Genomic DNA, 25,785 nt, shown 5'->3' with positions numbered 1-25,785 from the left:
CAGTGTTTGACAAAGAACCTTTCCAGATATGCTGCAGATATTAAGTCATTGCCACCCAACATAAAGGATAAACTGATTAAATTAATGAGTAGGCAAGGGCAAATAACTGATTCAAATATCAGTGAGGTAAGAACCTGTTCAAAACTATATTCTGTCTGTGATAGTTAATACACAAGGATGAACTAAACTAAAACTGTTTACGTGAGACAACAGATAAATTCAGGCCTTCTTAGTCTGTCCATGTCTTTACAGTTTTTTTTTCTTAAACTTCATAATGTTAATAGTCCTGTATTAGTACTAATAAGATTCTGTTTGTAATGAAAAGTAAATTAAAAACATTCTCCCTTCAGTGATAATTGACTTCTGTGTAATCAGCCGACATATGTTATACCTTTTCAGTATGGGAAACTAGACTCTGTTGCAAATTGGTCTCTGTTCTTGAATGTAGGATGTTTCAAGAAGCTAGTGTATAATTTAGTAATGAAAAGATTTCAGGAACTTGTTAGATTTTTGTTATGTTCTATTGACATTATGCACATGATCTCCATATAATTTATTTAAATCTTGATTCTTTGAAATACGATGATGCTAGGGCTAGAAATTGATAGTTCAAATTCTGTCATCCCTTCTGCTCAGTGATGAGTGTCAGTGTTTCAAAATAAAACCAGTTAATGACTTTTCCTTAGCTGTAAATTCAGGACCACATCTATCTACTGTTATCTTGTTTAGCCTCAAAGGGAGGTATGAAAATTGAACAAAGCTAAAGGTTGGCCTTGGTGAAACAGGAAGTGACTCCCTGTTCATCCCTGCTTTGAGATGTAACTTGTAAGAAGCAAATAGTATCAGTTTCTCAGAGTCAGAATAGTGAAGCCAAGACTAGCGGCAGAACCAGAAGTACTATGGAAAACTTATGAACAAAAAGTTTTATCTTTAGTACGCACCATTTTTTGATTGTACAAAATAAGTCTTTGAGTAAAAATCAAAGTCTTACTCATCTTATTTTGGAAAATTTGAGTTGACAAAATTTGGTTTAGGCTATCTTTTCAGTAAGTAATCCTTTCTAAGCATCCTAGGAGATGTATATAATTGAAACCATATGATTGTGTGTGTATAAATGCACAAAACTTATTACAGTATCTTTAGTCTGGAAATAAACTAGAGAGTTTAAGTTACAATGTTTTCCTCTGTCTCTTTGTAAAATCTCATCTGTCTTTGTTTTCATTCAGCAGCTGATCAGTGCCTTCTGTTGGAGCCTGTTTTCCATCTGACACTGGGATATTCTGGTTCTTTTTCTCATGTGTTTTTCCTTTCTCTGTTCCTGCAATTTCCTGCAATTCTGTCCTTAGCTGTCATCACTTCTTGGGCATGTTATACCTTTGCTTTCTTTGCTAAATGTTTCCAGGTTTATCTCGCTTGCATTTTTAAAAAAATGCTAGCCACCTCTTGGATTTTGAATTCATACTGTTTCTCCATACCATTTTGCTCTTCAGTTTTCCTGTTCTTTCATCTTGTTGCTTGGCATAGCAAAAATGGCTTATGTCGTTTAGCTCTTCTTACTACTCCTTGCTCACATCATGTATAACCAAAGCATTCTACATGTGACACATATGCAATGTCTTAATTAGTCTTCCATATGGATAAGGAATTTTTTTTCTTTGCTACTGCTTCCATCCTGCCATTTTCTTTCATAGCCTCCACAGTATTGTGGCTAGATCTGTTCTCTTGGAATTTTCCAGGCTATGCTATCTCATTTGCTTTTAGGCATGTCCTTTCTTTGGTGGTGTTTAAGCACTTTGCATAAAGTTAATTTTTTTCTAGTTGAAATTCTGTTAACCTGCATTTATGTATACACTTCTGTTTCATCTCTTACCTCCTCTGCTTCTTGCTTGGAGCAGCCTTCCATGACACGCATGCTAAACTCCTTATTCCGGCTCACTTTTACCATAAAGATCTATAAAGCCATTCAGCATGTGTCCACAGGATACAAGTCTATAATTTAATCTCCTGTACTCTGTATCCAAACAATCCTTACTCTATCGAAAATTCCATCTTCTTTGAAACAGATTGGATTTTAGTATATGCATTCAGCGAATATGAATCTCTGAATAACAGCAGAAAGCAAACCTCTAAGTAATACCTGAGCATGTGAAGAATCATGGGCTAGGGAAGCTTAATACTCTAGCTACTTTAAATAGGCAGTATTCTGATAGTATTGTTGCTTCTCATTTAGACTTCCTTGCATCTGATGGTTCTTTTCCTCATAAGATTTCTCATGTGGCTTCAAAACCAGCAGTTTGCTCGCTTTTGTTGTGTCCTAGGCAATTTGGAATTGTGAAAGAAAGCCAACAGTCAAGGAAAGCATCCTGCATAAATACCGATGGTCACTTTGGCTTTAAGCACATCATCTCTGGGTTTGGCTATTTTAGTTCCTTAGATATGAATTCAGAAATACGAGTGAAATAAGAGCTGAATGTTTTCTTGTGCAAACTACTCACGAGTGTATTGTAGGATATGTTGGTGGTTTTGTGGCGTAAAGAGATGTATTTGAGGCTTTTAGCATGTGGGGAGAAAAAGCTGTCAAAGCTGTCATGAGATCTGCCATTTGTTTTGCAGAAAGGTTGCAATTATAATCTACTAGAAGTTTTCGTTTTTCAAAAGGGCTTATTTGACTTTGTCAGTGAAGATTTTAGCATCTTACATATTTGCAAAACAGAAAAACAATATTCCTTAAAAATCTTTATTGTACCTGTTAGAATGGTGAACCTGAGAAAGGAATGGACCTTTAACAAGCCTGTCAGCTATGCTGTTATCTTTGCTTGTGTATAGAAATTTACTTTATGCTTTTATCCTTTGAGTTAAGGAAGAGAATGACAAGCTGAAGAGAGTAATATAAAATAATGTGAAAACCTGATCTAACGCTTGTCTATTGGTCTGAAGGACAGCTAAGCAAAGGTATAGATTGTTTGCACAAGAGTGGGCTATAAACGGTATTTATTAAAAAGTAGTGAGAATCTTTGAAAATTAAATTTGAGGTAAGATGTATGGCTGTTGTTACTAAAATCTGAGGCCTTCCATTGCATTGGGTCTAAATTTAATAAATGTCCTCTTGGGGAAGATTTCACAAAAACTCCAACCTATGGTCTTGTGGGAGTGAAAGAGTCTTTTTAATGAAGATTTGGTACTCCTTGTGGTATGCTAATGAGACTGCTTGTTTATAAAGAAAAAGAGTGTGTATGTAGGTGAGAAAAATACTCTGGGACAAAATATCTTTCAAATATTACCCTTATCTGTTCAGTGGATTTAAGTTTTGATCCCAGTCGGTATTTTTTTTACATTTCAGATTTCTGCCAACAAAGTTGTGCTAATAAATTTGACGATATTTTCCTTGGTAAACATATCTGTGCTGGCAGAAGCACTAGTGTTTGCAACTGTACCATCAAACTAGTAATTTCACTCTTTAAATAGTAGTGTTAGTGTGCTCCTACTCTAGATGTGATCACAGAAACTGAACATTCATGCTGTAGGAGGTGAGCTGTTGCAGCAAATATACCATTTTTTTTCTTTGGAGCGCTTAGTTCCTAGGACTGGCAACCCCATCCTCTAGTGAATAATTTTTAAAAGTTCTACGTGATGTCTAACATTACAAGTATTTTAGATAAAAACAGGCATGTTCTATGACATAGCAGAGTTTGACTGAAATGGTAGGTTTTCGTTACAGGTATTGCACCCTGCTGTAGAGTCTCTAGACCTCCGAGACTGTGATATTTCAGATAATGCATTGCTGCAGCTTCATAACTGCAAGCAACTGAAAAAAATCAACTTAAATTCTTGCAAAGAAAACAGATTGGGAATCACTTCAGAAGGTATGTTATCTGTGCACAGATAACTGGGATCTTAGTTCTGTTTTATTTTTCTTGTTAGATTGGAGTAAATTGCGAAAAATACCTCAGGTAAATATTGCTTAAAAAAATCCCCAATGCCACAGCAATACTAATTAAAAGTCATGTCAGTGGTGTAAATTATAGGCCTAGAGCACTGATTATCTTACAAAAGAGAGCTATCAGGTTACTCTCATGCTGGGTTTCTGGTAAAACTATGCTATGTTTGATCGTATTTTCCACTTCATCTTAATTATTCCTCCCTCAAAACTTGTTCCAGAGCCTTACCAGTACCACTGGGGTTGAAGCTTCAGGCTTGTGATTTCTTAAATTACTTTTTCCCTCTTTTTTAATTAAATGTATTTGTTATTAAATAAGCTTACAGCATCTTCTCTGACTTAAAAGACTTGACTTGCTTTAGGACTTTAGGATTTCAGGTGTTACTTTTAACCTCCAGTTTCAGGTTATATCAGGAGTTATTAGCTTATAAGAATTAAGCTTACTAAATTTTATTTCCCACAAGTTTTGGTTTGTCTTTTGATTACATTTACTCCTTTGCTCCATCATTAACTCATCCTTATTGAAAATTGAGGCAAAATATTAATTTAGTATTGACCTAATGTATACCGTACACAGACCAGTCTCAGTTTGTATGCAGTTTCTTACCACTGCATAGTGATACAGTTATCTTTTTACTTAAGTAATTGATGAAACTTTAAAAAATTTATTTTATGTATTTTCAATGTCACCTCATTGTTATACCTTTTGACCCCTAAGATATAGTTTGCAATGGTCTTCCCTCCATGCCTTCATCTGTCCACTGATTTCTAGTACAGTTCTTAAGGTACCAGCTAAGCCTAGAGCTCTTTATGTACACTTTTCATCTCTTTGGATAGAGATTCCTGATTACTTTGTAATTAAAACTGGGAAGTCTAGCTCTTGATTGGCAAGTTCATAGTTCATCCAACTTCGCTAACTTTCCTACTTATAAACTGGGCCCTTTTAAAACTGAGAGTCCATTATGGAGCCTTTAATTTAAGCTGGAACAGTTCTTTATCACTCGTGTCAATTACATACAAGAAAAAAAAGACCCAAACCCCCTCCAGTTACCTTTTATTAACCCAGTAACAGGTGGTGGTCTTTTGCTTCATTTGTTTGGGTGGGGGTTTTTGGTTTGGTTTTGTTTTTTTTAAGAAACCTGCTGGCTACCAGATCCAGAAATATCTGAGTGCTGTCATTACTAGGAAACATTTGCTCTGTAGGTTGCACATGGAATGTTTGGTGTCCTTTAATACAATAGCCAGTAATACTTACTTCTCTGTCAAAATCAAGTATAACTACTGTCTCTTCTGCCTGGCTTTGCAAAGTGGTTCTGACCCAAGCAAGTACTATTTTATCCATGTTTCTTTGAAGTTCTTACATAGTAACATATCTTAATGACATTCAACTTTTAATTTCTATCTATCTAGAAGTGATGTAATTTTCTGTACTGCTGTAATCATGTTTCTATTATCCTTGAAATAAATTTCTTTCACAAATTATATCTGTAGTTCATGTACTTTTATTTTATTGACTACCTCCTGACACTTCTGTGCAAGTATTTTGGTTATTACTGACTGTCAGGGCTCTGAGGGCACCAACAGACCCTAATGGCCATGACTGGTCTCACCTGCCATGCCCACCTGCACCACCTGCCCATGGACCTTCAGTTCTGGCCTGAGCGGTGTTGTAGGTGTACCTGGTTCCTGTTCTGCTTCTGAACTATTGTTCTGATTTCTTGAATTGACCTCGAACATGACCTCTTTGCTTTTTGCCTGATACCCACTGCACCATCAGTGGGACCTAGCACTATCATGAGTCTGCTTTCAAGCCATTGGCTTTTTTTCATACACTCCCTGAGGTGATACCTTATGTATATAATATCCCTCAGGTATCCCTCTGCAGTATGGAAGGGAATTCAGCATTTAGAAATTTTTATCAGCTCTAGGATTGTTCATTGGCCTTTTCTCATCCTTGAATTAAAAGAAACCAGGCACAAAATTATTTCCTTGTGCAGTCTTGCTGGCATGGCATGAGATGAAAGTTGAACAGTCAGTGACCAAGGGGACAGCATATTGGATTCAGCATGGTGGTTATGTTAAAAAATGGATAATTCTTTAAATTGCTCTGTTTCTTTGTCAGGTGTCATAGCGCTGGCCTTATCCTGTCCTTACTTGCGTGAAGCATCTTTTAAAAGGTGCTGTGATATAACTGACAGTGGAGTTCTTGCTCTTGCGCTCAACTGCCAGTTCCTACAAATAGTGAACTTGGGCAGCTGTTCTGGCATCATGGATGCATCTCTGCAGGCACTGGGAGAAAACTGCAAATTTCTGCATAGTGTGGACTTTTCATCTACTCAGGTAACTATGGTGACAATTGGCTAATTGACTTCTGTTTATTTTTTAAGATTTATGATAAAATTGAAAGGGGATCTTTTGAGCTCTACTCTTGACAAGACCACAGTTCACTTCCAATTTTCTCCTCTTAAGGAAGAGGAAAGATGTATTTTGCATCTTGGTAACCAGAAAAATACACATTTTGGTATTACAGCATGTATTGTGGACCAAAGGGAAACTTTTATTAGACTCTACCTAATATTGGGGATTTTTTTCATTATCTTTATTTAGTGCAATCATTTTCTTGAAGTTATAAAGTAATCCAAAATATTTCTTTTAAAGAAAGTAGAATCTTGAACAGATTATTGTCTGCTTTCGGTTAGCACAAATTGACCTGAATATTAATAATATAGGATGTCAAACAGTGTAAGCCCCTAGTAGAAGTAAACACTCCAGAATTAGTTCTAGTTGAAGAGTGACTGTGCTTTCTGAATGGCTTGTCAGAGTTACATTATGGAGTCAATACAGAAAGAATGACATTTAAAATGTCAGAAAGGGCAGGTAAGAGATTTAACAACAGTATTTAGCATGAGAAGGGGGAAATCAGCTGCAACAGCAATAGCGTAACATAGTTCATAATTACAGTAAGACAATGAAGTGAAGGAAAGGATTTTTTGCAGTAAGTGTAACATTGAGTTGGCTGTGATGGTGAGTGATTACTTTATGTTGAATCTGAGTCAAGCAGAGAGCATTTGTAATGAAGTGTCAGATCTGGAAAACACATAGCAGTTTCTTATTTTAGATGCTATTATTCTTCTTTCAGTTTTTCCAGAAGTAGGGCTTCAAAAGTAATTTTAATATTTTCTTTGGTAATTTTTATTATTATGATTTAACTCTCTTTCTTCAAACTTATTTCATTACTTTTTTGTTCCCTTGCCTCTCTCTTCCTTTATAGTAAATAGCTACGTTTCCCTGCATATGTTTTAGGTGAGATGAAAGCTTCTTGACTAACTAAACACTTCCATGTTTTTTATTCCTTTTTGATAATCATATGGTGAGAATTCTGAATTTCATTTGACTAAAAATAAATGGAAACATATACTAGATACAAATGAAATAAGTTTAAGATGAAGCAGAGAACCTATGGACGGTTCATACCTGTAGAGATTGCAAAGCCTAACCATATTCTTATGTTTGAATGCCAGAATGCATAGTGAAAATATCAAGTGGAACTGGCAAAACGCTGTGAAAAACAGTGAGAATGTTGGAAATAAATGAACAGGCAAAGAAGGGCACAGCTCACTTGCAGGAACAAGGAAGCCGATGTGAACTAGACTACAAAGGGGCCAAATGCCTCAAGATGATGTAGCCATTTCAAAATAGGCTCATCTGGTGACTGCAGAGATGAAGTACAATAAGCAGAAGGTAAAGAAGTGGTGCAAAATAACAAGAAATGGGGCGGGTGAGGCAAGGGAAGGATTGAACTAAGAAGGAGCTGTAGCTCTGTGTCCCCACACAGAGAGTGTGAGTGGAAGCTTGGCATGAAGAACTCAGCTACACTGGCCCAGGACTGCATAAGAAATCTATATATGTTTACTTATCAGTATACTTATGTTACCATTCTGAGAAGGTAGGTTTTACAGTACTTACTGCTCTACTTCTGGTTTACTCTAAATCCCAGCAGTGTTAACAGGTAGAAACAGATGTTCAAGAGTCCAAATCCCTGCACTAATTAAACAGTACATTTCCTCTTTAATGTTCATTGACTCGGTGTATGGCAAATAATTGTGGGAAGAATCTTGCCTGAAAGGGCTGTGCTGACTGCAATGGTTTTCTGTGTAGGGTGCGGGACAGTTTAGTTCTATGCAAAAAGTGTTGGCAAAAGCAAGAGTGTTGTGGATTAGCTGTTTTCTCTGTCCAGACACTTCTCATGTAGAACAGAGCTGCGTTACTGGTGTACCTAACTGCTGGTACTGGACTGTGTAAGCCTTTCCTAGAGATGTATACAGAGTTTGGTGGCAGCTGGTCTGTACTAAGAAGCTGATATGTTTGTGGCTTGGTACAAACTGCAGGTGGTTTATCCCCAATATGAGAGTGTATCCCTTGATGAGGACGGGCAGATGTGGCATTACAGGGAATGCACATACATATTCGATAGACTAATGTGAGAAACATTCACCTATGTAGTTTTTAAGAGAGGACAAAGTCTGTGAAGCAAAGCTTTATTTCAGCACTGGCTGCACGGGAGATCACCTCCGTGGTCCTCCTGCATGCATACTGGTTAGTCTCACTTCCACGTATTTATTTAGGACAGTCATTCATATTCATGCCATTTCTCAGAAGTCGTATACATATTCAAATTATTTCCCCGAAGTTATTTACATCTATACCCTCCCACTTGCATCTACGCACTGTTCTCTAGGGGTCTTCTTTGAGGGTCATGGGGTGAAGGCTCAAAGTCTTCCTCTTGGTTGAACTCCTTATTCCGGCGCCTGCACTCTATTGTTTCAGTTATATTGCAAACCCAAGTTGACAGTTAATCCTCTCTTTCTTCCATATAAGGGCAGGAAGGTGACAGCCAGGTAGAGATTAATCATGGCTAAGATAAGTGGTGTCAGCCAAAGCGACTTAACCCTATACCCAAATACACATTACCCTGTCTCTGTCCCCATACTTGGGTACCTAGAAACTTACATTCTTTCTGACTGCCTATCTGTTATGGCTTAAACAAAACTACAATATTATTTATCACGGTAGGAAACAATACTGCAACACTGTAGTGATAGTATAGCAGGAGTTACTGTGAGCTCACACAGGGAAGCAGGGGGACTTTGTTTTAATACAAAATTGGTTTCTTGCTCTCACAGTCATAGCGTATACTCAAAAGCATCAAGACAGTAACATTCAGGTGGTCTCTCCAGTGTTCAGACACCAACCAGGCAGCCTGGTCCAAGTCTGTTTTGATGACATGGAAGATAAGGGACACAGGCTGTCAAATCTTCATCAGTTCACTTGGGCTGGTCTTAGGTTGGTGATCATGCACTGGTTTTGCATGTGCCATTTTATACCCTGTAGGAACTGACAGCAATTACTCTCTCCATTCTGTCTCACTATGGGAGTTACTGGAATGTATTAATTTGCTGCCCTTTGTCTCCTGGTCTGGGTGTTTTGAGAAGCTAAATGTGCTGTCATCTTGATGACCTGCTAAGCTATGTGCTGACAATACCTGCCATTCTTATAGGCAGGTATGTGCCCCCATGCTGGGACATTCCTATCCATTCCCCATTCACACTGATCTGACCCTTTCTATTACAGTTCTGTATAGTAAACTTGCAGTAGAGGGCCAGAAGGCAGTAAGACAATTTGTACAAGGGGAATAATCAAATCTTTAAACAGAAATGGAGCTTGTGGCCTCTGGATTCTAGCTGTCAAATTTGGCTGAGCCTTACTGTGTCTATTTGATGACTTCTATTCCTGCCAACTAATTTAAACTCTATGAAAAAACCTGTGTGACAGATCTGATATCCAATCCAGCTTTTGAAGTGGGGAGGAAGTTTAATGGATTTGATTCCCAGAAGCAAATGAATAAATCGGCTTTTCTTGCCTTTCTAAGAAAAGGAATGTCTTTTGTGTCTCTCCTCTCTGTTGCAGGTAGTCATTGCTTCATGGCTGTCTGTAGTCAATCACTTTGATAAACCTTTTACAGCGAGTGTATGACAACCGCTGTAAGACTGCTTGTTTGAGGGATTTTTGTCTTATGTAACTGGTTTGCTCGAAGATAAGTAAGATAGCAGATAAGACTGCTGTAATTACTCCCCCCCCTCCAATCCAAGACACTTCCTTCAGGAACATGTCCAGCAGTCCTGAAAACAGGAGAGAAATTGGTCTAGGTAGAGCAGAAGTGCTTTAAATTGGAAGGACCATGCTCTGACCATAAACATGTACCCACTGTTAAATGAGACAAGGAAGCTGCAGAAATGGCAGTTACACAGTTGGAAACATCCCTGTAGAAAGCCAGGCTGGATCACATGGCAGTAAAATGCAACAGTGTTTAATAGACTAAAAAAAAACTACTTGGATAATTTTCTCTACAAGCTTAGTTGGGAAGAAAATACTGTAATGTTAAGTGTATTCAGTGACTGCAGGGAGTGAATAAATTAATATAATTCCCCCCCCCTCAAATAGCTGTGTTTGAAAAAATTGAGCTTTAATCAACAACATGTTTTTTTCTCTAGGTAACAGATGATGGCGTTGTAGCACTAGTGAGTGGAACATGTTCAAAGAATTTAAAGGTAACTTACTTAACCTAATAACAAAGAAATGAACAAAAGCAAATAGCTGCATTTTTAAATTATTATTATCAGATTACTTCTGAGGGATGTTTTTTATTGACTGACTTTTGCCTTTGTTTGTGTACACACTTGCCCTGATTTTGGTTATGAATTGAATATTTACTGCCTCTCTGTAGCAGTTCACCAGACCAGCTTTTTGACAACCTCAGTCTTTTCAAAATTAGTTTTCTTCTGTTGAATGTAGAATGCTTATTTTAACTCATGTTGTTTCAGAGAGCTGTATAATAAAAGCGAATGAATGCTTAACTTTTTCCCTTGATTTCTTTGAAGTTATTTCTTGATTCTGTTGAACACTGAGACAGAATTTGTAATGTGGATAATTTCATGGATTTAAGAAATCAGTTAGCACCTCTGCATATTGAATCTCTAACTTATGAAAGCAACTATGAAAATGAAGTTGTCATTGCATAAAGATTCTCTAGGCACTGAGACAGTGATAAAATGATGAAGAGGCATCCCATACCTCTTACCATAAATGATCTTCTACTTTTCTATATAGTACATTTCTTATCTGTGTGTGTGTGTTTTTGCTTTCATAAAGGCTGGTTCTGAATCCAAGCTATTCATCTAGAAACTAAGATGGGAAACAAGTCATACTTTTGCTAGTTTATAGTGTTCAATAAGAAAAAAACAACCCTAAACAAAATACCAAATCTGGGTCAACTGATGGTATTAATAACGTGGAAAAAATAGAACCATTATTGGTTTATTTGGAGGGCAAGATTTAGTTTTGGTTTTTTTCCAGTTGATTTTGTCTATTTTGGACAATCTTTTTAGTCTTGATAAGTCTTGTGGTACAAGATGAAATTGTTATTTTCAGATCATAGCAATGAGAGGGTTTTTTTATATATATATACTAGAAGTGAGTTGAAAATATCTTTGTCTTTTAGCTGGTTACACCTTTAGCTGTAGCAAAACATTGATTCCAGATTTTCTAAACAACGCTGAGACTATGCAGATAGTTTTCGTAACATGCCTCTCATATCCAGCCTACAAATGTAAAGCAATGTGCATCACTGTGGTTTGGATTAGGTCATTCAGACTAGGTCACTCTCAGAAATCTTCAGTACATGTATCTTGAAACACAAATATTGTAAAAAGTTTTTGTAAGTTTATTGTAATAACTTTTGGGTTTGCTATTGAGGAGAGCAGGATTCTGTAAAGTTCCTATAGGGTTTTGAACTATTTTCCAGCAATGTTGGTATAATTACTCTGTCAGCGTTATCTTCTCTTCTGTATTTACTGTCCACAGTTTGTAGAGAATTATATTCTTGTGTGTAAGCCCTTTTTCTTTGGAACTGCGTTTCTATGGTTCATTTATTTTTAATAAAAATTTCCAGCTTACAAAATGTGGGCTTTGGTCACATTGCTATAGTTACTATTTCTTTGAAAGTGCACAGGCTTTCTTTTGTGTGTGCTGTGCATGGATGCCTGTGGAAGCTGTACTAGACCAGGAAGTACAAGTTAGGTAGCCTACATAAGACCTGCTTCATCTGTAAGTGTTCAGGAAAGTAATGTTGAGGTGGTGGGCTTTGATTTCAGAAGAACTAATGGGAAATTTGAGTTATGCCAGACTGAATAGTGGTATGGATTTTGCTTGTTCATTTTGCTTTGCTCAATACTTGTTTCCACTTTCTTAAAAGCCATGTATTTAAGGACTTTTGCATTTGTTTTTTGTTGTTGTTTTGGGGCGGGGCGAGGCATTCTGTGCAGTTTTAATAAGGCAAAATTTAATGATTCTGTGTGGAATGACAATTTTAAAAACAAAAGTTGGTTCTATCAGTATAAACAGCTAGAACAGTTTAGGTCTCTTGGTTTACAAGCAGTAAGAAAAAGAAGTTTAGTAGAGAATATGGAATTGTTTGCTACAATCTCTTCTTTAGTGTAACTCTTTTCCTTGTCTGTGTCATGATCTTCATATCTCTGTTCAATATCATCAAAGTGGAAATTTATAGACAGTGATCTAATGTCAGGTACATGGTGAAAAAAAGTAGAGTCTTACTGTTCTCAAAATGTAACTAGCAGGCAGATTTATAAATCTTTTTACTTCATTCAGAGGCATTCAGATTCCACATTTCAGTTATTAAAATGAACTAAAAACTATACCTATATCAGCTTTTGTATATCTTGCTTCTCTGAATACAGTTCTTGTTTTCTGTGTCATCATTCTGTACAAAGTTGCATTTATTACAAAAGGTCCCTTTCATTTCTCTGCTTTTTCAAGATCCTTGGAGTTTATTATTTGGAAAGACATTTTTTTCACAATAAAACAATGGGGTTTTTTTATTTTTACCTCAGGATCTCCAAAGTATATTTTCCCAAATCCTATTTTCATTAGATTTGATAATCTCTTTTCTGCATTTCTTCTTGTATGTTATATTTATTGATATATAAGGCAGTTGAGATGGAAAGGAAAAAGTTGGTAATAATCTGTTAATTTATCCTGAATTTATTCTTTCTCTAGCGCATACAACAGGTACTAGTAACACAACTGCAGAGAAATTAAAAAGGGAGCACATTTTAGTCTAGTCTTGGAAGAAGTTCTTAGACTTCTTTTAGGAACTATGTAGATATATAGATAGATAGATATTTGGGACTTCAGCAGAGACCCATGAATCCTGCCTGTTTTGGTAAACCCCAGAATTCAGTTTGGGTTCTGTTCTCCTGGACAACAAATTGTGTCATAGGAAAACTGATGGGACTCAAGACACCTTAATCTCATTGAAGAGTTTTCTCAGTTGTCTTGAATGATATATGTGTTTTTGGAAAACTCAGGTTTATGTTTTTAGTTTTGACTTTTCATAGAAAAGCTGTCTCTTTTTTCCGGAGGGTATTTTCCTGGTCTGTACAGGGCCACCTATGGGGTCTATGCACAGAGGAGTGGTAGGTCATAATTTCTTCTGGATGGGGATCTCTGGAAATAGTTCAGCAAAGGAAAGCTCTGCCTCCAAAACTATGGGTGCTCTTGACAGGCTTCTGTTACTACTGTTTTCATAACAGGAGATCCACATGGAACGCTGTGTGAATCTGACCGATGTTGCTGTGGAAGCGGTCCTTACGTGTTGTCCGAAGATACACATTTTTCTGTTCCATGGATGCCCATTGATAACAGGTAGGTCAAATCATGCAGGGAGTAAGAAGAGTAATTATTTCCGATAGTATCTTGCTCTCTGGAAAAGCACGCTATACTTTGTAAATAATCCCAAACAAATAATAACTTACTAGATAAAATAATAATCGTACACTGAGATTTTCAAAGTAAGATGAGAGTTTTGTTTTGAAATATGGCAACTTTCAGAGAGGGATTTTTTTGTTGTTTTGGAGTTTGGATTTTGTTTCTTCCCTTCCCCCCCGCCCCCAACATGCTGATGAAGACCCAAATTTGATGATAAGACTTCAGAAAAATACGTTAGTATCTTTAACCCCTACTCCATTCCAAAAGTATGGAACAACATCCATTCAAGATACAGTGGGATTGAGTAGGATTGGTCAGCCTGAAAAAAAACAAACATACTTGACAGAGGTTATGATCTATCTTGGGTTTTTTGATTTCAGTTGGTTGGTGATGTTCACAGTTGTGTGATTGGAGAAAGAACCGAGTGGTTTTGAGTAACTACTGGTATATCTGAAGTGTGATACTGTACTAGCAAGATAAGAGTAAATACAGATATATAATTTAATTATTTTGCTGTTTACCTAATTTCTAAACACCACCTATATATATTCTGAATGAATAATAAGAAATTCCTTGGTTCTTTTGCAGATCGTTCCCGAGATGTTTTAGAGCAGCTAGTCATATCAAACAAAATCAAGCAAGTAACATGGACTGTTTACTGATTATTTATCATGTACGTGTGAGTGTAAAGTTTACAGATGGGAGAGCTCTTTCAGAAAAAAAGCACCTTGGAGAAAGAGCTGGTGACTTTTGTACCACCAGATTGCTTCCCTCCTTGTTCCCACCAGAGGTCTCCATCGCCGTTCCAGTCCTTGCCTGTGAGTCTGGGCTTCCCCATTGTCTCTGCCTAAAGCCCTGTCTGTCTTTGCATCACTGATCATACGTCATCAAGAAGAAAGTTAAACTATAATTAATATTACCCTGTCATCTCTCAGCCTCCGTGAAGTATCAGATTTGGCTGCTGCTTAGCATCTTTTAGTGTCTTAGCTACATATACAAACTCAATTTCAGTAAGACTCTATTCTGAGTTTGTAGTCTGAGAGGGTAGTTGCAACTAAAAGTACCAAGCCCAAACATAGTATTAACACTTTATACAGAAGTGTCTGTAAAGTTTGGACTTTAATCTGACAAAAGTCAACAGAGAGAATTGGTGAAGCGAGGTGGCATTAACAGTGATGAAAAAGTATTTTGAGTAGTAACAAACAGTCTTCTTTCATGATGTATTTTTGCTGAGTCTGGAGGAAAGACCATAGGTACCTTTCTTTTGATGTTACTGATGCTGCAGGTTTCTGTTTTTATTTACCGTCAAATACTTGCTGGATTTTTACACATCCAAAAGTACAGTCTGTGAACATGTAAACACAAAATTGCTTTGAAACTATTGCAGTGACTTAACAAATTTCAGAGTAGTAGCTATGACCAATAAAAGAATCTTGTATATGGGCAAATACTTATTTGCTCTGGCTTTTGCCCATGTTCTTGCATGAAAATTCTTTTAGGGAACAAAATATTGGTCCTCATAAGCATCGGTGTAGTGAAATAGGACCAAATTTTGTGTCTATGTACACAAATCTCAGGACGGTAGAGTTCAGCAGAGTATGTGTTCTGCTGCATGCAGTTTATTGTATCTCCAGAAGCTGACAATAACAACCATTTATATATTGGTCAATTGCAGTCATATTAAAGAAAAAAAAAATTAGAAGTGTAGAATGAGTTTATTACATGATGGAGCAGTGGTCTCATCATAGTTAGAAGTCACGTCCATTGGCTTTCTTGAAACAGTATAACCTCTAGTAAGACTTCTATGATTTCGACATTAAACTTTTTAAAATGCTAGTAATTTTAGCATTTTGCAAGGCAGGTAGCACACTATGTTGATACTCTGTATGTAGGAGTAGCAGGGTTTAGCTAGGGTGGTCTTACATGGATCTGATGACACTGAGAAACCCGTGAGTTTAGACAGCCATAAGGAATATGTTTACTTCATAATTTAATACTTGTCATAGCCACACTCATTTTAAGTATTGCAGAAATAAACCAGTCTTCTACTAAACTGTTTAAAGTTCAAGTCAAATTGAATGGAAGATAGTAATATAAGTTGCATCCAGTAGCATTAAAGGATATTATGATGTCTGACAACAATCTCTGTTCTTCTGTTCATTATATGGTTTGTGGAAGAGCAAGTCCATTTGGAAAACTTGTTCAAGTGTAACTAAAAGCATAATTTTCAAACTCCAGTGCCTAAATCCCTAATTCTTGTTGCATGTAGTACCATGGCCCAGCCCAGTGATGAATGTGTTCCTATGATACCTATAGGTATAAATGCACCAGTACAAACCATTCTTGCAAACAGGAGAAGTTGGTTTTGCTACATTAGCAACTAGCATCTGAAGGCTGTAATTGCAGCAAATCCTTGGACCAGATAGAGGCCTAAGAACCTAATCTACCACATCTTATTCCCTTTTTTGGCTAAGGAGTAGTTTCTTATTTTGCCCTGTGGAATGCCTGGCATCAAGGCCCATCATTCCTTTGAATTCTTGGGCACAAGTTGGCAATAAATTTGTTTTGCCCTGTTTTTCATATTGCTCCATCTAGCTGATTACGCAGCAGCAAAGATATGCTCAATAATTGTGTCAAATAAGTAAAGCATAAGGATCAGGCTGCCAGCCCTGGGTTCAAGAAGAGTGCCACAAAAAGAGTAAGAATTGTAAGCTAACTCCAATGGGAAGGGGCTTCGGGAGGTTTCTAGTCTAACTTCCTGCCCAAAGCAGGGCCAGCTCAGAGCTCAGACCAGCTCAGGGCTTTAACTAGCCAAGTCTTGAAAAACTGGAGATGACAGAGCCTTCACAACCCTTTGAGGCAACTTGTTCCACTGCTTGACTGTATTAATGGTGGAAAAATGCTCTTTCTATCCTGTTTGACCCTATTTTGTTTCAGCTTACACCCTTTCTTGCTGGAAGAGCCTGGCTGTCATCCTGATAACCTCCTCATAGGTATGGGCAGGCTGCTCATAGGTCTTTTCAAGCCTTCTCTTTTCAAAGCTGAACAAGCCCAGTTCCCTCAGTCTGTTATTGTAAGACATGTAATTATAACAGAGTGTGGTGATGATTGTCAGACTCTCATCTCAAGTGCTACATCCAGAAAGAAAATTATAAATTAAGATAATATAAAGCAGCTCAAGGTGGAAGACCAACAAAATCTGTAACACCAAAGGACCCTTAAAAAAAAATTCTGTATGTGGGACAGTGCTACTCCTAACCTCACTGACAAAGGTGTCCTTTTTCTCCTTGCTAATGTAACCTTGGATTTGCCATGTTGAAGGCAAATGCAGCTTACACTGTGTCCTTAAATGTGCATGTAGATTTACCATCTTCTCCTGTAGCCTCTTCTAAATGTGTCATTTAGTAGTATATCCTCACCTTGTGCTTAAAAATCTGTACAACACTGCAATGAATTAACACTGTATTTTTAGGTTTGAAAGTTTAATGTAAGTCATGTTAAGTCCTTCACTGTCAGAGCTTGAGTCTTCTCTCTTCTGTGTTTATTACTAGCATAACTTTACTGGAATATTTTTTGATTCAGGTTAAATCACAGTTGTTTTCAACAAATATTTACAAGCACTGGGTGAAGTGGGAGAAGAACATCATGTATGCACTTATCACTTCATACTCTGTAGTATTTGGATATTGCTATTGTTGTAAACTGTTGGGTGAGCACTGCAGAATATTCATGTTATTGTTCTGAAGATTAAAGTTTGTAGTACTTCTGTTTGGATAGTTCTGAAAACTTATTCAATTTTATTTGATGACTATGTACATCTAAATGTGCTCCTAAACCTCCTACTTCATGAACACCATGGTTTTCTGAGTGAGTCCCACATACTTTTTCATGTTTATAAGCTTCACCACATCAGCTGGTATTTGGATAGTTGTAGGTGCATTGTGTTCCAATCTGCAGTTATCAGTTCTCCATCATTCCTTGTTCAATAGTTAACTGCTAAAGGTGACAGTTCTTGCAAGACTGCTCTGAAAATGTTGGTTTCTTCTTCAAATGGCTGCATTTAGAGCCTCTTACCTGTGGATCAAATTTTCCTTTTTTTTTTTTCACCCTGCAGAGGGTTCTTTGTTGACAGATGTAGCTGAGAATTATTCTGGAGCTTCTTGCCCAGCATCTCCTCAAGAAGAGAAATATAATTATACCCAAATTTTATTCCCTGTTTTTATTTAGTTACCTTCTGTTCAGAAACATCACAGAAGGAAAGATTTCTTCATCCCTCACCAGTTTCCCATGGTGATGGATTGCCTTTCTTACCCCTGCAAAGCTAGGGAATGTAGATCATTTGACCCTACTCTCTAGGGGATAAAGTTACCCTGTAGCTGTTAGTATTTAGTCACTTTTCACTTACTAAAATTTTTTACTTTGACTAGATTTGTGTACAACTCTTAAATAATCACTCTGGCAGCTTCAAGGAAGAGTAGATTTTTATTATAGAGGGGAAGGGTGAGATTCAAATTAGCTACTTTGACATTCAGAAGAGAGATCCAGAAAAAGAGCAAGGCACTTTTAAGTTGAACCATAGTATGAGCTAATAATCTAGGGGACAGTCTTATGAAGGACAGCAATAGTTTTCTCTGTAAATAAGCTGCAAAAGTCTGTGAAAGCAGTGCAGTAATCTTTTAGCCACCACCACCTCCCCACAGCAGTATGCTGGACGTCCAAAGCATTTCACAATAGTGTCAGTGAGCAAGACATGAATATACATGAAAAACATCAAGCATGCAAACTCTTACATGTAACTTGTCTTTGGATTTGCACTTCAGTGCAGGCCCCTTCGAATACAGTTTGCATGTAGCTTTTTACCTCAAATGGAGTGAAAGCCTCAGTGAGTATGACTGGAATCAGTACAGTGAAGGTGCAACAATTGACTTCACATCAACAGATAATGTTCCATGTTTAATTCCCATTTTCATTTTACATACTTACAAAAAAAGCCAACTAAGTGAGACAAAATTCATTAGAAAGCCAGCTTCAACAGTTTTCTAAGCTATTTGAGGGCTGATAACTCCAGACAATACTTGATGTTAACCCATTGTTTTCTTGTCTAGTATACTCAGGAAGTGAATATTCTATAACTTTGTGCAACTGACTGTGAATGCTGTGGCTTAAAAACTGATGCCTGCCAGGGTCACCAATCAGCACTTCTGTTTGCCGTATCCTGATGCATTTCCTCAGCCAGTGATGCAGACCATCAGCAAGTTGTTCATCATAAAACATATCTCCTAGAACAATGAGGTCCCAGTTGCCAGCCTCTGAATTAATGATGTTCTTAATGGTGATGGGGAAGGGACTCAGGTGGTTCAGTTCACAGTTCAAGATCATTGCCATTCCTGCAACTGAAGAAAAGTCAAAGTAAAATGAAAGTTACGTTTTAGGATTCTACCATTCAGCCCCCTTACAGATTTCCTTGACATATCTTTCAATTTCATCTCTTAAATATTTTTGTTTATGCTATCTAGGGACTTCCACAGTTTTCATTATAGGTCAAAATCTGGCATAAAGTGATGGAATTTTATCCTCATTGCACCATGACACAGGGAAAAACTATTGCTAGAATGGATACTAATGGAAACCAATCATGGAATTGAACCAGAATATCCCACTGCCTTAATCTATGGATATACTTCCTCCCTAACTAATGAGTAATTAAATTATGAATAAACTGAATTCATAAGTCAATTATGGGAAAGCAAAGTCTGGGGGGAAAAAGGCAAAATCTAGGCCCTAACATATGAAAGTGCAGGACAATGCTATGGTCCTACAGAGAAGCCAACTTGCCGCCTGCACTTGGAGTTCTCTTGCAAACCGGCTGTGATGTGTACAGGCAACACTTGATAGAAACTTTGCTCTTGTTCATTATAAGGAGCTATGCAGATACACTCAGTGCAAGAGAGGCTGGTACAACCCAGCTTCTAATACTGGCAAAATCCATTCATCTTTTTAGCATTCTTGGAACGCTGGAACCTGAATTTCTCCCAAATGGAGCAAAGTCTATGTTAAATTTGCTTTAAAAACTAATAATTATCTTCACACAGAGATGAAAAAAAAAGGCCTTACTAGGGTCAATGTCATTAGCAAGGACATGCGATGCACCACTCATCACAGCAGCTATTGCTGTTGCTCCACATCCACTTCCAAGATCCAAAACCGATCGTCCTTTAACAACACGTGGATTATCTAAAATATACCTGAAAAGAAAAACTGTTAACGCAATGAAGAAGATTTTGTAAGTTTCTCAGTTTTGCATTACATTGCATAAGAGTTCTTGTCATACGTGTAATGAAGCATGGTATCTTAAAAACACTATTCTACATGTGCAGCTGGTACATAGCTCCTTACTTGTCTCTGCTGATACAAAAATCAAGAACCATGGTTCTTCTCCTTTACTTTTCCCCCACCCCCCAAACAAAAAGAAATCTAGCCAAGTAAGCAACATTTTATTTCAATCAGCTCCTTCTCTGACAGGTGAGACTATCTAGTAAATGGTAAAACTGCAAGGTGACTAAAATGCTTGGCATCAGAAATGGGAAAGTAAACTGTTGGCAAGGATTTGTAGAAATTTAAAGCAATCTGTCTGAAGAAACGTGAAGACGTATTGGCAGTGAAAATTGCATCCCTCAAAAGACAAGGCCTACCCTGCTTATGCAACTGCTTGGAAGATGAATTTCTCCTCTTTCTTTTCCTGAGCACAGATGCAAATACTTCTAGTCTGCTTAATGTTGTTCCTAAGTAGCAACAAGAAAATGAGAATAGAGCAGTGGTGAGCAGAAAGAGTATCTTCATCTAGTTGCTGACACCTGCCAAGAGGAATCAGCAAGCAAAAACCTCTAGGCTGGAAATGGAGAACAACTGACAGAAGGCAATCAGCGGTTATTGATAAACACTACAAGTCATATAGCTGTTACTGAGGGTTCAGAACTTTAACAATTACCTTGAAATTCAGTCTTCTGCAAGGGGCAAGGCCCTAAGTGACAGGGGGAAAAGCCCTAGGTGACATAAATTACTGCAAATTGCCATAAATTTACTACCAATTGCCATAACTTCTGTTAAGGTAGAAACAGGAAAGGATTCGACATTTGTGTTGTCTTCTGGCATGGAGGGTGACAGCTGACTCTTCACGCAGGGCTACTGGTAAGCACAGCTTCTGCAGGTGGGTTCCAATGCAGAGAACTGTAATGGAAATGTTAAGATTGGTGTAAATGGCAAATGGATGGATGGAAGGAAGGAAGGAAATGTCTGGGCCTAGATTTTTTTTTGGCAGAAGGAGGCCTCATAAGAGTGTCAAGTGTTACTGGCACCTAGCACATGTCTATACAGATTCCTAGGAGCCCAGACTGGGAGAACAAAAGACAACCTACCCTCAAGCTAAGCAGTTCAAGGCATTAAGAGACCGTAGCAGGAAGGTCGAGACCAGGACTGAAGATACAAAATACCCAGATCAGAAACTGAGGAGACAGGAGGAGGGCCTGACATCTCATGCCTCTTATCCTACATGTCATCACAAGGAATCCTGCCAGACAGCTTGGACATGCACAGCTTTGTGCTTTTGAGCATATGGTTATGAATCCAATTAGTTAAACTGGCTCAGTTTTAATGAAAATCACCTTCTCCTATGAGGTCTGGCACCCAGCTTTGTTACGCTGTTACCACAATGTTGCAGCATTATTTGCTACTTTGAAGATCTGCAGATGATCTCTTTTCTGAGGGTACCCACGCAGGACACTTATGCAGAGGCTCAGCAACTCAGCTGCTTGGCAACACTCCCCGAGGCCATCGCTCCTCTGAGGACAACCTCTGGTTTACCAACAGGGTGGAGGACGGGGGTGAGACCTCCACGAAAAGTGATCCCTTTCCCTTTTCTAGGGACTATGCTTGGATTTGCAATGACTTTCCAGCAGTAACTGGTGTAGAGCATGAGCTGGCCTAATGCTGCAAGTGCCTTGTTTCCAGCTGAGTGGGTCTCAAGTTACCGACTGTATCCCCTGGCACACAGGCAGTGCATTTCGCTGCTGTTGGAGACTGCTGTCTGCCATGCTGGGTTAACGAGGTATCTTAGGTTACACCAAGAGGAATAGCTTGAAATGGGAGACTCCTGATGATGTGGAAATGACAACTGTGAAATAAGCACAGGTACGAAAGCAGCATGTTTTCATGCTCCCTTTTTCTTTTTACTTTTCCAGATTATGCAGGTAATTTCTGACATTCCCAATACAAGTGCATAAACAATAAGTCAATAAAGTGCTGAAATGCCAGATAACTATTATTGCTACCCAAATATCCGGGCATATGAATCAAACAATAACAAAATGTAGAGATTACCTTACCTAATTTAATTATGCAATGTTTAGGAGCACTCTAATTCATCTACATGGCAGGCTAATAATCAACTCACAATTTAACTGTAAGATTCATCATTCTCCGAGTCAAAAATGCCTTCCTATTTATGCTTTCTTGCAGAAAAACAGTGAAGCTCCAGTTCAGATCCTTCCCTTTCATCTATGTGGGAATGTCTGACAGCTTGTTCTTTGCCATAACAGTTACGAACTTTTTCTGCTGTTCAAAGTGGGAGATCTGATTTTACAGAATAAAAGAAAACTCTAACTAGTTCCTGTGAATCAGGAACATTAAAGACATTTTGACAGTAAGTGGCCAAAATCAAAATGTGGCTTCTGATGTGACTAAAAGACAGCCACAATACAGCTTGACAGTAAGGCTGCTGAAATCCTAAATGAGGAAAGTGATTCAGGCTAACCAGCACTGCAAGTGCATCAGCATAAACCTACTTTTCTCAACAGACCAGACACTGATCCACACTCCTGTCTGTCTCCTACAAATAAAAACCCCATGTGTTACAACAAAATAGCAATCCTCCTGTTTGGAGTGACAATAAGTGACAGAATGAAACACCTCACTAGGTTTTGATGGCAACTGCACAGCCCTTCCACAGACACAAATTCAGCCCCGTTGTCAACACATGCATGGCCACTGAAGACAACAGATTTCAACCTAAGAGCTGCAAGTTATTCTATATACAGCAGGTGCTCAAACTTCACTGCCAACCAGCAGAGATTGTGTCTCTCCTGTATAAGCAGAGAGGAATATGGATAATGTGCACTCATACAAGGCAAATACCCATTGGAAGGAATCACTACAAACAGAGCCAGGTCTGACATCCTGGCCTGCAGCAGACTGGACTTATCGACTTCAGTGATGCACGCTGCATACCTGGAGAGGGCTTGGCCTCCTGGCCAGTAAATTGCCCAGAATGGGTCCCCGTAAGGCCACAGGTCAGGTTTTTCCCTCCAGAACCTGCAGCGAGGGGTGAGGAGGCGCAGTCGTATCTCTGGTGTAAGGTGCCCGCTGCTGGTGACCTCCGTGTTCTCCTCCAAAAACGCTCTCACCTCTGGGTCCAGAGACTTGCCGGTGCTCCAATGGCAGCAGCGCTTCCAGTGCAGAGAGGGGCCTCCCTTCCTGCTCCTCCAAGCCTTGGCAAAGGTGTTCTGCCTGCCCAAGAGGACGAGCCACTCCCAGCTGCAGAAGGCCATGTCTGCCCAAGGACAAACCCTCCCCAGGAGAGCTCAGAGTACAGCTTATCTGAAGCAGGTGATGAGGCAGAAAGCTTGAACGAACTCACAGGATGTTGTTTTTCATAGTGATGGATGACAATTCCTGAAAGGAGAACAATACTACGTAAGTGATGTTTCTTCAGTGACTTCAAGGCTATGCACCACCAGAGCTTTAGGAAGAGGAGGTCAACATGCTGTTGTGTGACCATGAATGTGTGCCTTGTCCCTGCCCAAAGAGTCTTAGAAGTCTGAAAGAAGTGGTATTTAAGGAAGAAGCTACCAAGACCCATTCAGGGGAAAGCTATAAATATATCCAGTGATGAAGAACCAGTTAGTGGGACAGCTGACAGAGCAAAAAAATTAACCATGCAGCCTTTTAACATCTCCCTCCTTGAAGATAGGACTTTTAACATCTCTGCCTTGAAGATAGACACACAGCAATCTACTCCAGTTTAAGGTTCTTCCACTGAATCTTAAGATTTTGCAGTAGGGCTCTGGCATTGCAGGGCCTATGGATATAGCACAGGTTATCAGTAGGTTGTTCGAGAGATGCCATTAATTACAAATTTTATAATGGTGATGAGTCTTTTATACGAAAGGATCTTTTTAAAGGCAAGCAATTAAAGGATTTCCTCAAAAGACTTTCTTCTTTCTCCCTCAGATTTGTCAGGCTGCCAGCTCTAAAATGAAAAAAATATAGATCTGATCTTAATCAGAATATTCCCAATTTGTTACATTTCAGTCTGTATTTTAAAGGATCGGTTAGTCTTATGATGCGATAGCCTCATGTGGATGCTCTGAGCTGTAGAAGAAAGTAGACCTCCATCACTGTAGCCCAGTCCTGCAAGAAACTATATAAACGTGCTTCAAGCTGTCTAAAGAGAGGGAAGCTGAATGCAATACATTTGAAAAAATAAAGTTTTTAAAAGGTAAGACATTCAGACTGGATGAGCTCACACTCGAAGACCTGACACCACTCAAGGCCAGTTGTCAGGTCACAAGCAGTGAAGAAAAGGAGAATGGAAGATTGGTACATCAGAGTTTAGCCTCATTTAAGAATCACGAGAATGGAGAGTCACAGCACTCAGCCGAGAAGCAAAAAAAGAAAAGCCTCTCAGCACTTCATCACCCTACTCTGCTCATCCATCTCTTGCAGACCCTGGGTCTTTCTTACCCTGATCCTGTGAGTATACTTACCAAGCGGTGGCCTGAAAAGAAAGCAACTGTTCTCCTCCCCAGATCTCCTCCTTCATCCATCCTTTAATATTTCCATATCTTTTTTCCTTCTTCATCTTGTTCTCTAATTTCTTTTCAATAACTTTGACTTAACTTGCTTCAAGGCAGAGCTTTTGAACCTCCCCCCAAACTGATGACTAGAGAAGCATTTAAGGCCTTTGCTTCCACAACAGCAAGACTGCAGGTATGAACAGACACAAGGGAAACTGCACTTTCTATTTTGTGATTGTTTCCTCTCTTCCACAGTGGTTTTAATGAAAAAGCAGAATGATGCATGAAGAAAATAAACTTCAGCCCACCCCTGCCAATTTTTCACAAAAGAGTTGTAGCCAGCTTCGCCATCTAGAGCTGTGCAGGTTGTCCTTAAAAAAACTAGACAAAAGGACAACAGGAAAAATATGCTAATAAAACAAAGTCTTAACACTTCATATTTCAGTTTTTCTTTATTTTTCTGTATCTTTAGTAAAAGTTTGTATGTGCTTAGTGGCCTTTTTGTCATGTGCTGGCTGCTGCTTTAGGTACTGAGTTTAGTTTCATCACGTACTAAAATGTTCAGCTGTGAACTTCCCTCCCCTAACACTTTGCTATTCAGGTCAATAGTCCAGTTAAGTCTTTGTTTAAATTATTGACTAAAGGCTCTGTATTTTTATTACAAAGAAATGTATGTGACTGAACATTTTGCATTTTTCCACATTTGAGAATGCCATTCAGCAGAGTCCATGTAATTAATGAATATAATTAAGAAATGCCTTTCTTCTTGAAGGCAGAGCTATACAATCCTCATCTGCCCAGGGGAAGCAGAAAGTTAACGGAAATCAGTCAGAGATACGAATCTTGTTAGCTCATGCTGTATGCTGGGTTTTCCCCATGAACTGCTGCAAATTAGCAGGGCTGAGATTCGGTAGCATATATTTTGCATTGCCTGTCACGATGGTTACACTTTTTAAATTAATTGTCGGTAGAGAAATACCTGCCAACAGCTCTGTGCTCAAAATGCCAAGCTGAGCTTAACCATTCAGTGCAAGAAGGCATCAGGACAGATATCCTTGCATTTGAGATTCCTGGCCTTCCCATCTTATTGGAAATAAAATCAGTGGGTGAGTAGAGGCTGGAAAAAGGGACAAAACCAAGCAAAACCAAAAAAAA

The 25,785-nt window shown here is 38.4% G+C and overlaps 2 protein-coding genes across 2 annotated transcripts; one reads left to right on the top strand and one right to left on the bottom strand.

The window, feature by feature from the left end:
* Positions 1-19,218, top strand: AMN1 (antagonist of mitotic exit network 1 homolog (S. cerevisiae)). The gene is made up of 7 exons (XM_009710652.1): positions 1-126; positions 3,719-3,863; positions 6,060-6,277; positions 10,489-10,545; positions 13,606-13,717; positions 14,369-14,598; positions 18,964-19,218. The coding sequence occupies exons 1-6, from the start codon at positions 85-87 to the stop codon at positions 14,440-14,442; spliced, it is 648 nt and encodes a 215-aa protein (XP_009708954.1). The 5' UTR covers positions 1-84; the 3' UTR covers positions 14,443-14,598; positions 18,964-19,218.
* METTL20 (methyltransferase like 20) lies at positions 18,473-23,382 on the bottom strand. The gene is made up of 3 exons (XM_009710653.1): positions 23,063-23,382; positions 19,895-20,025; positions 18,473-19,173 (listed from the first exon to the last, which is right to left on the bottom strand). Exons 1-3 carry the CDS (start codon positions 23,380-23,382, stop codon positions 18,809-18,811), a joined length of 816 nt encoding a protein of 271 aa, XP_009708955.1. The 3' UTR covers positions 18,473-18,808.
* Positions 23,383-25,785: the final 2,403 nt, after the last annotated feature.

Source organism: Cariama cristata, unplaced genomic scaffold (genome assembly GCF_000690535.1).
Source record: "Cariama cristata isolate BGI_N322 unplaced genomic scaffold, ASM69053v1 scaffold5742, whole genome shotgun sequence".
Taxonomy (NCBI): domain Eukaryota; kingdom Metazoa; phylum Chordata; class Aves; order Cariamiformes; family Cariamidae; genus Cariama; species Cariama cristata.
This window is presented reverse-complemented; position numbering and strand designations above follow the sequence as displayed.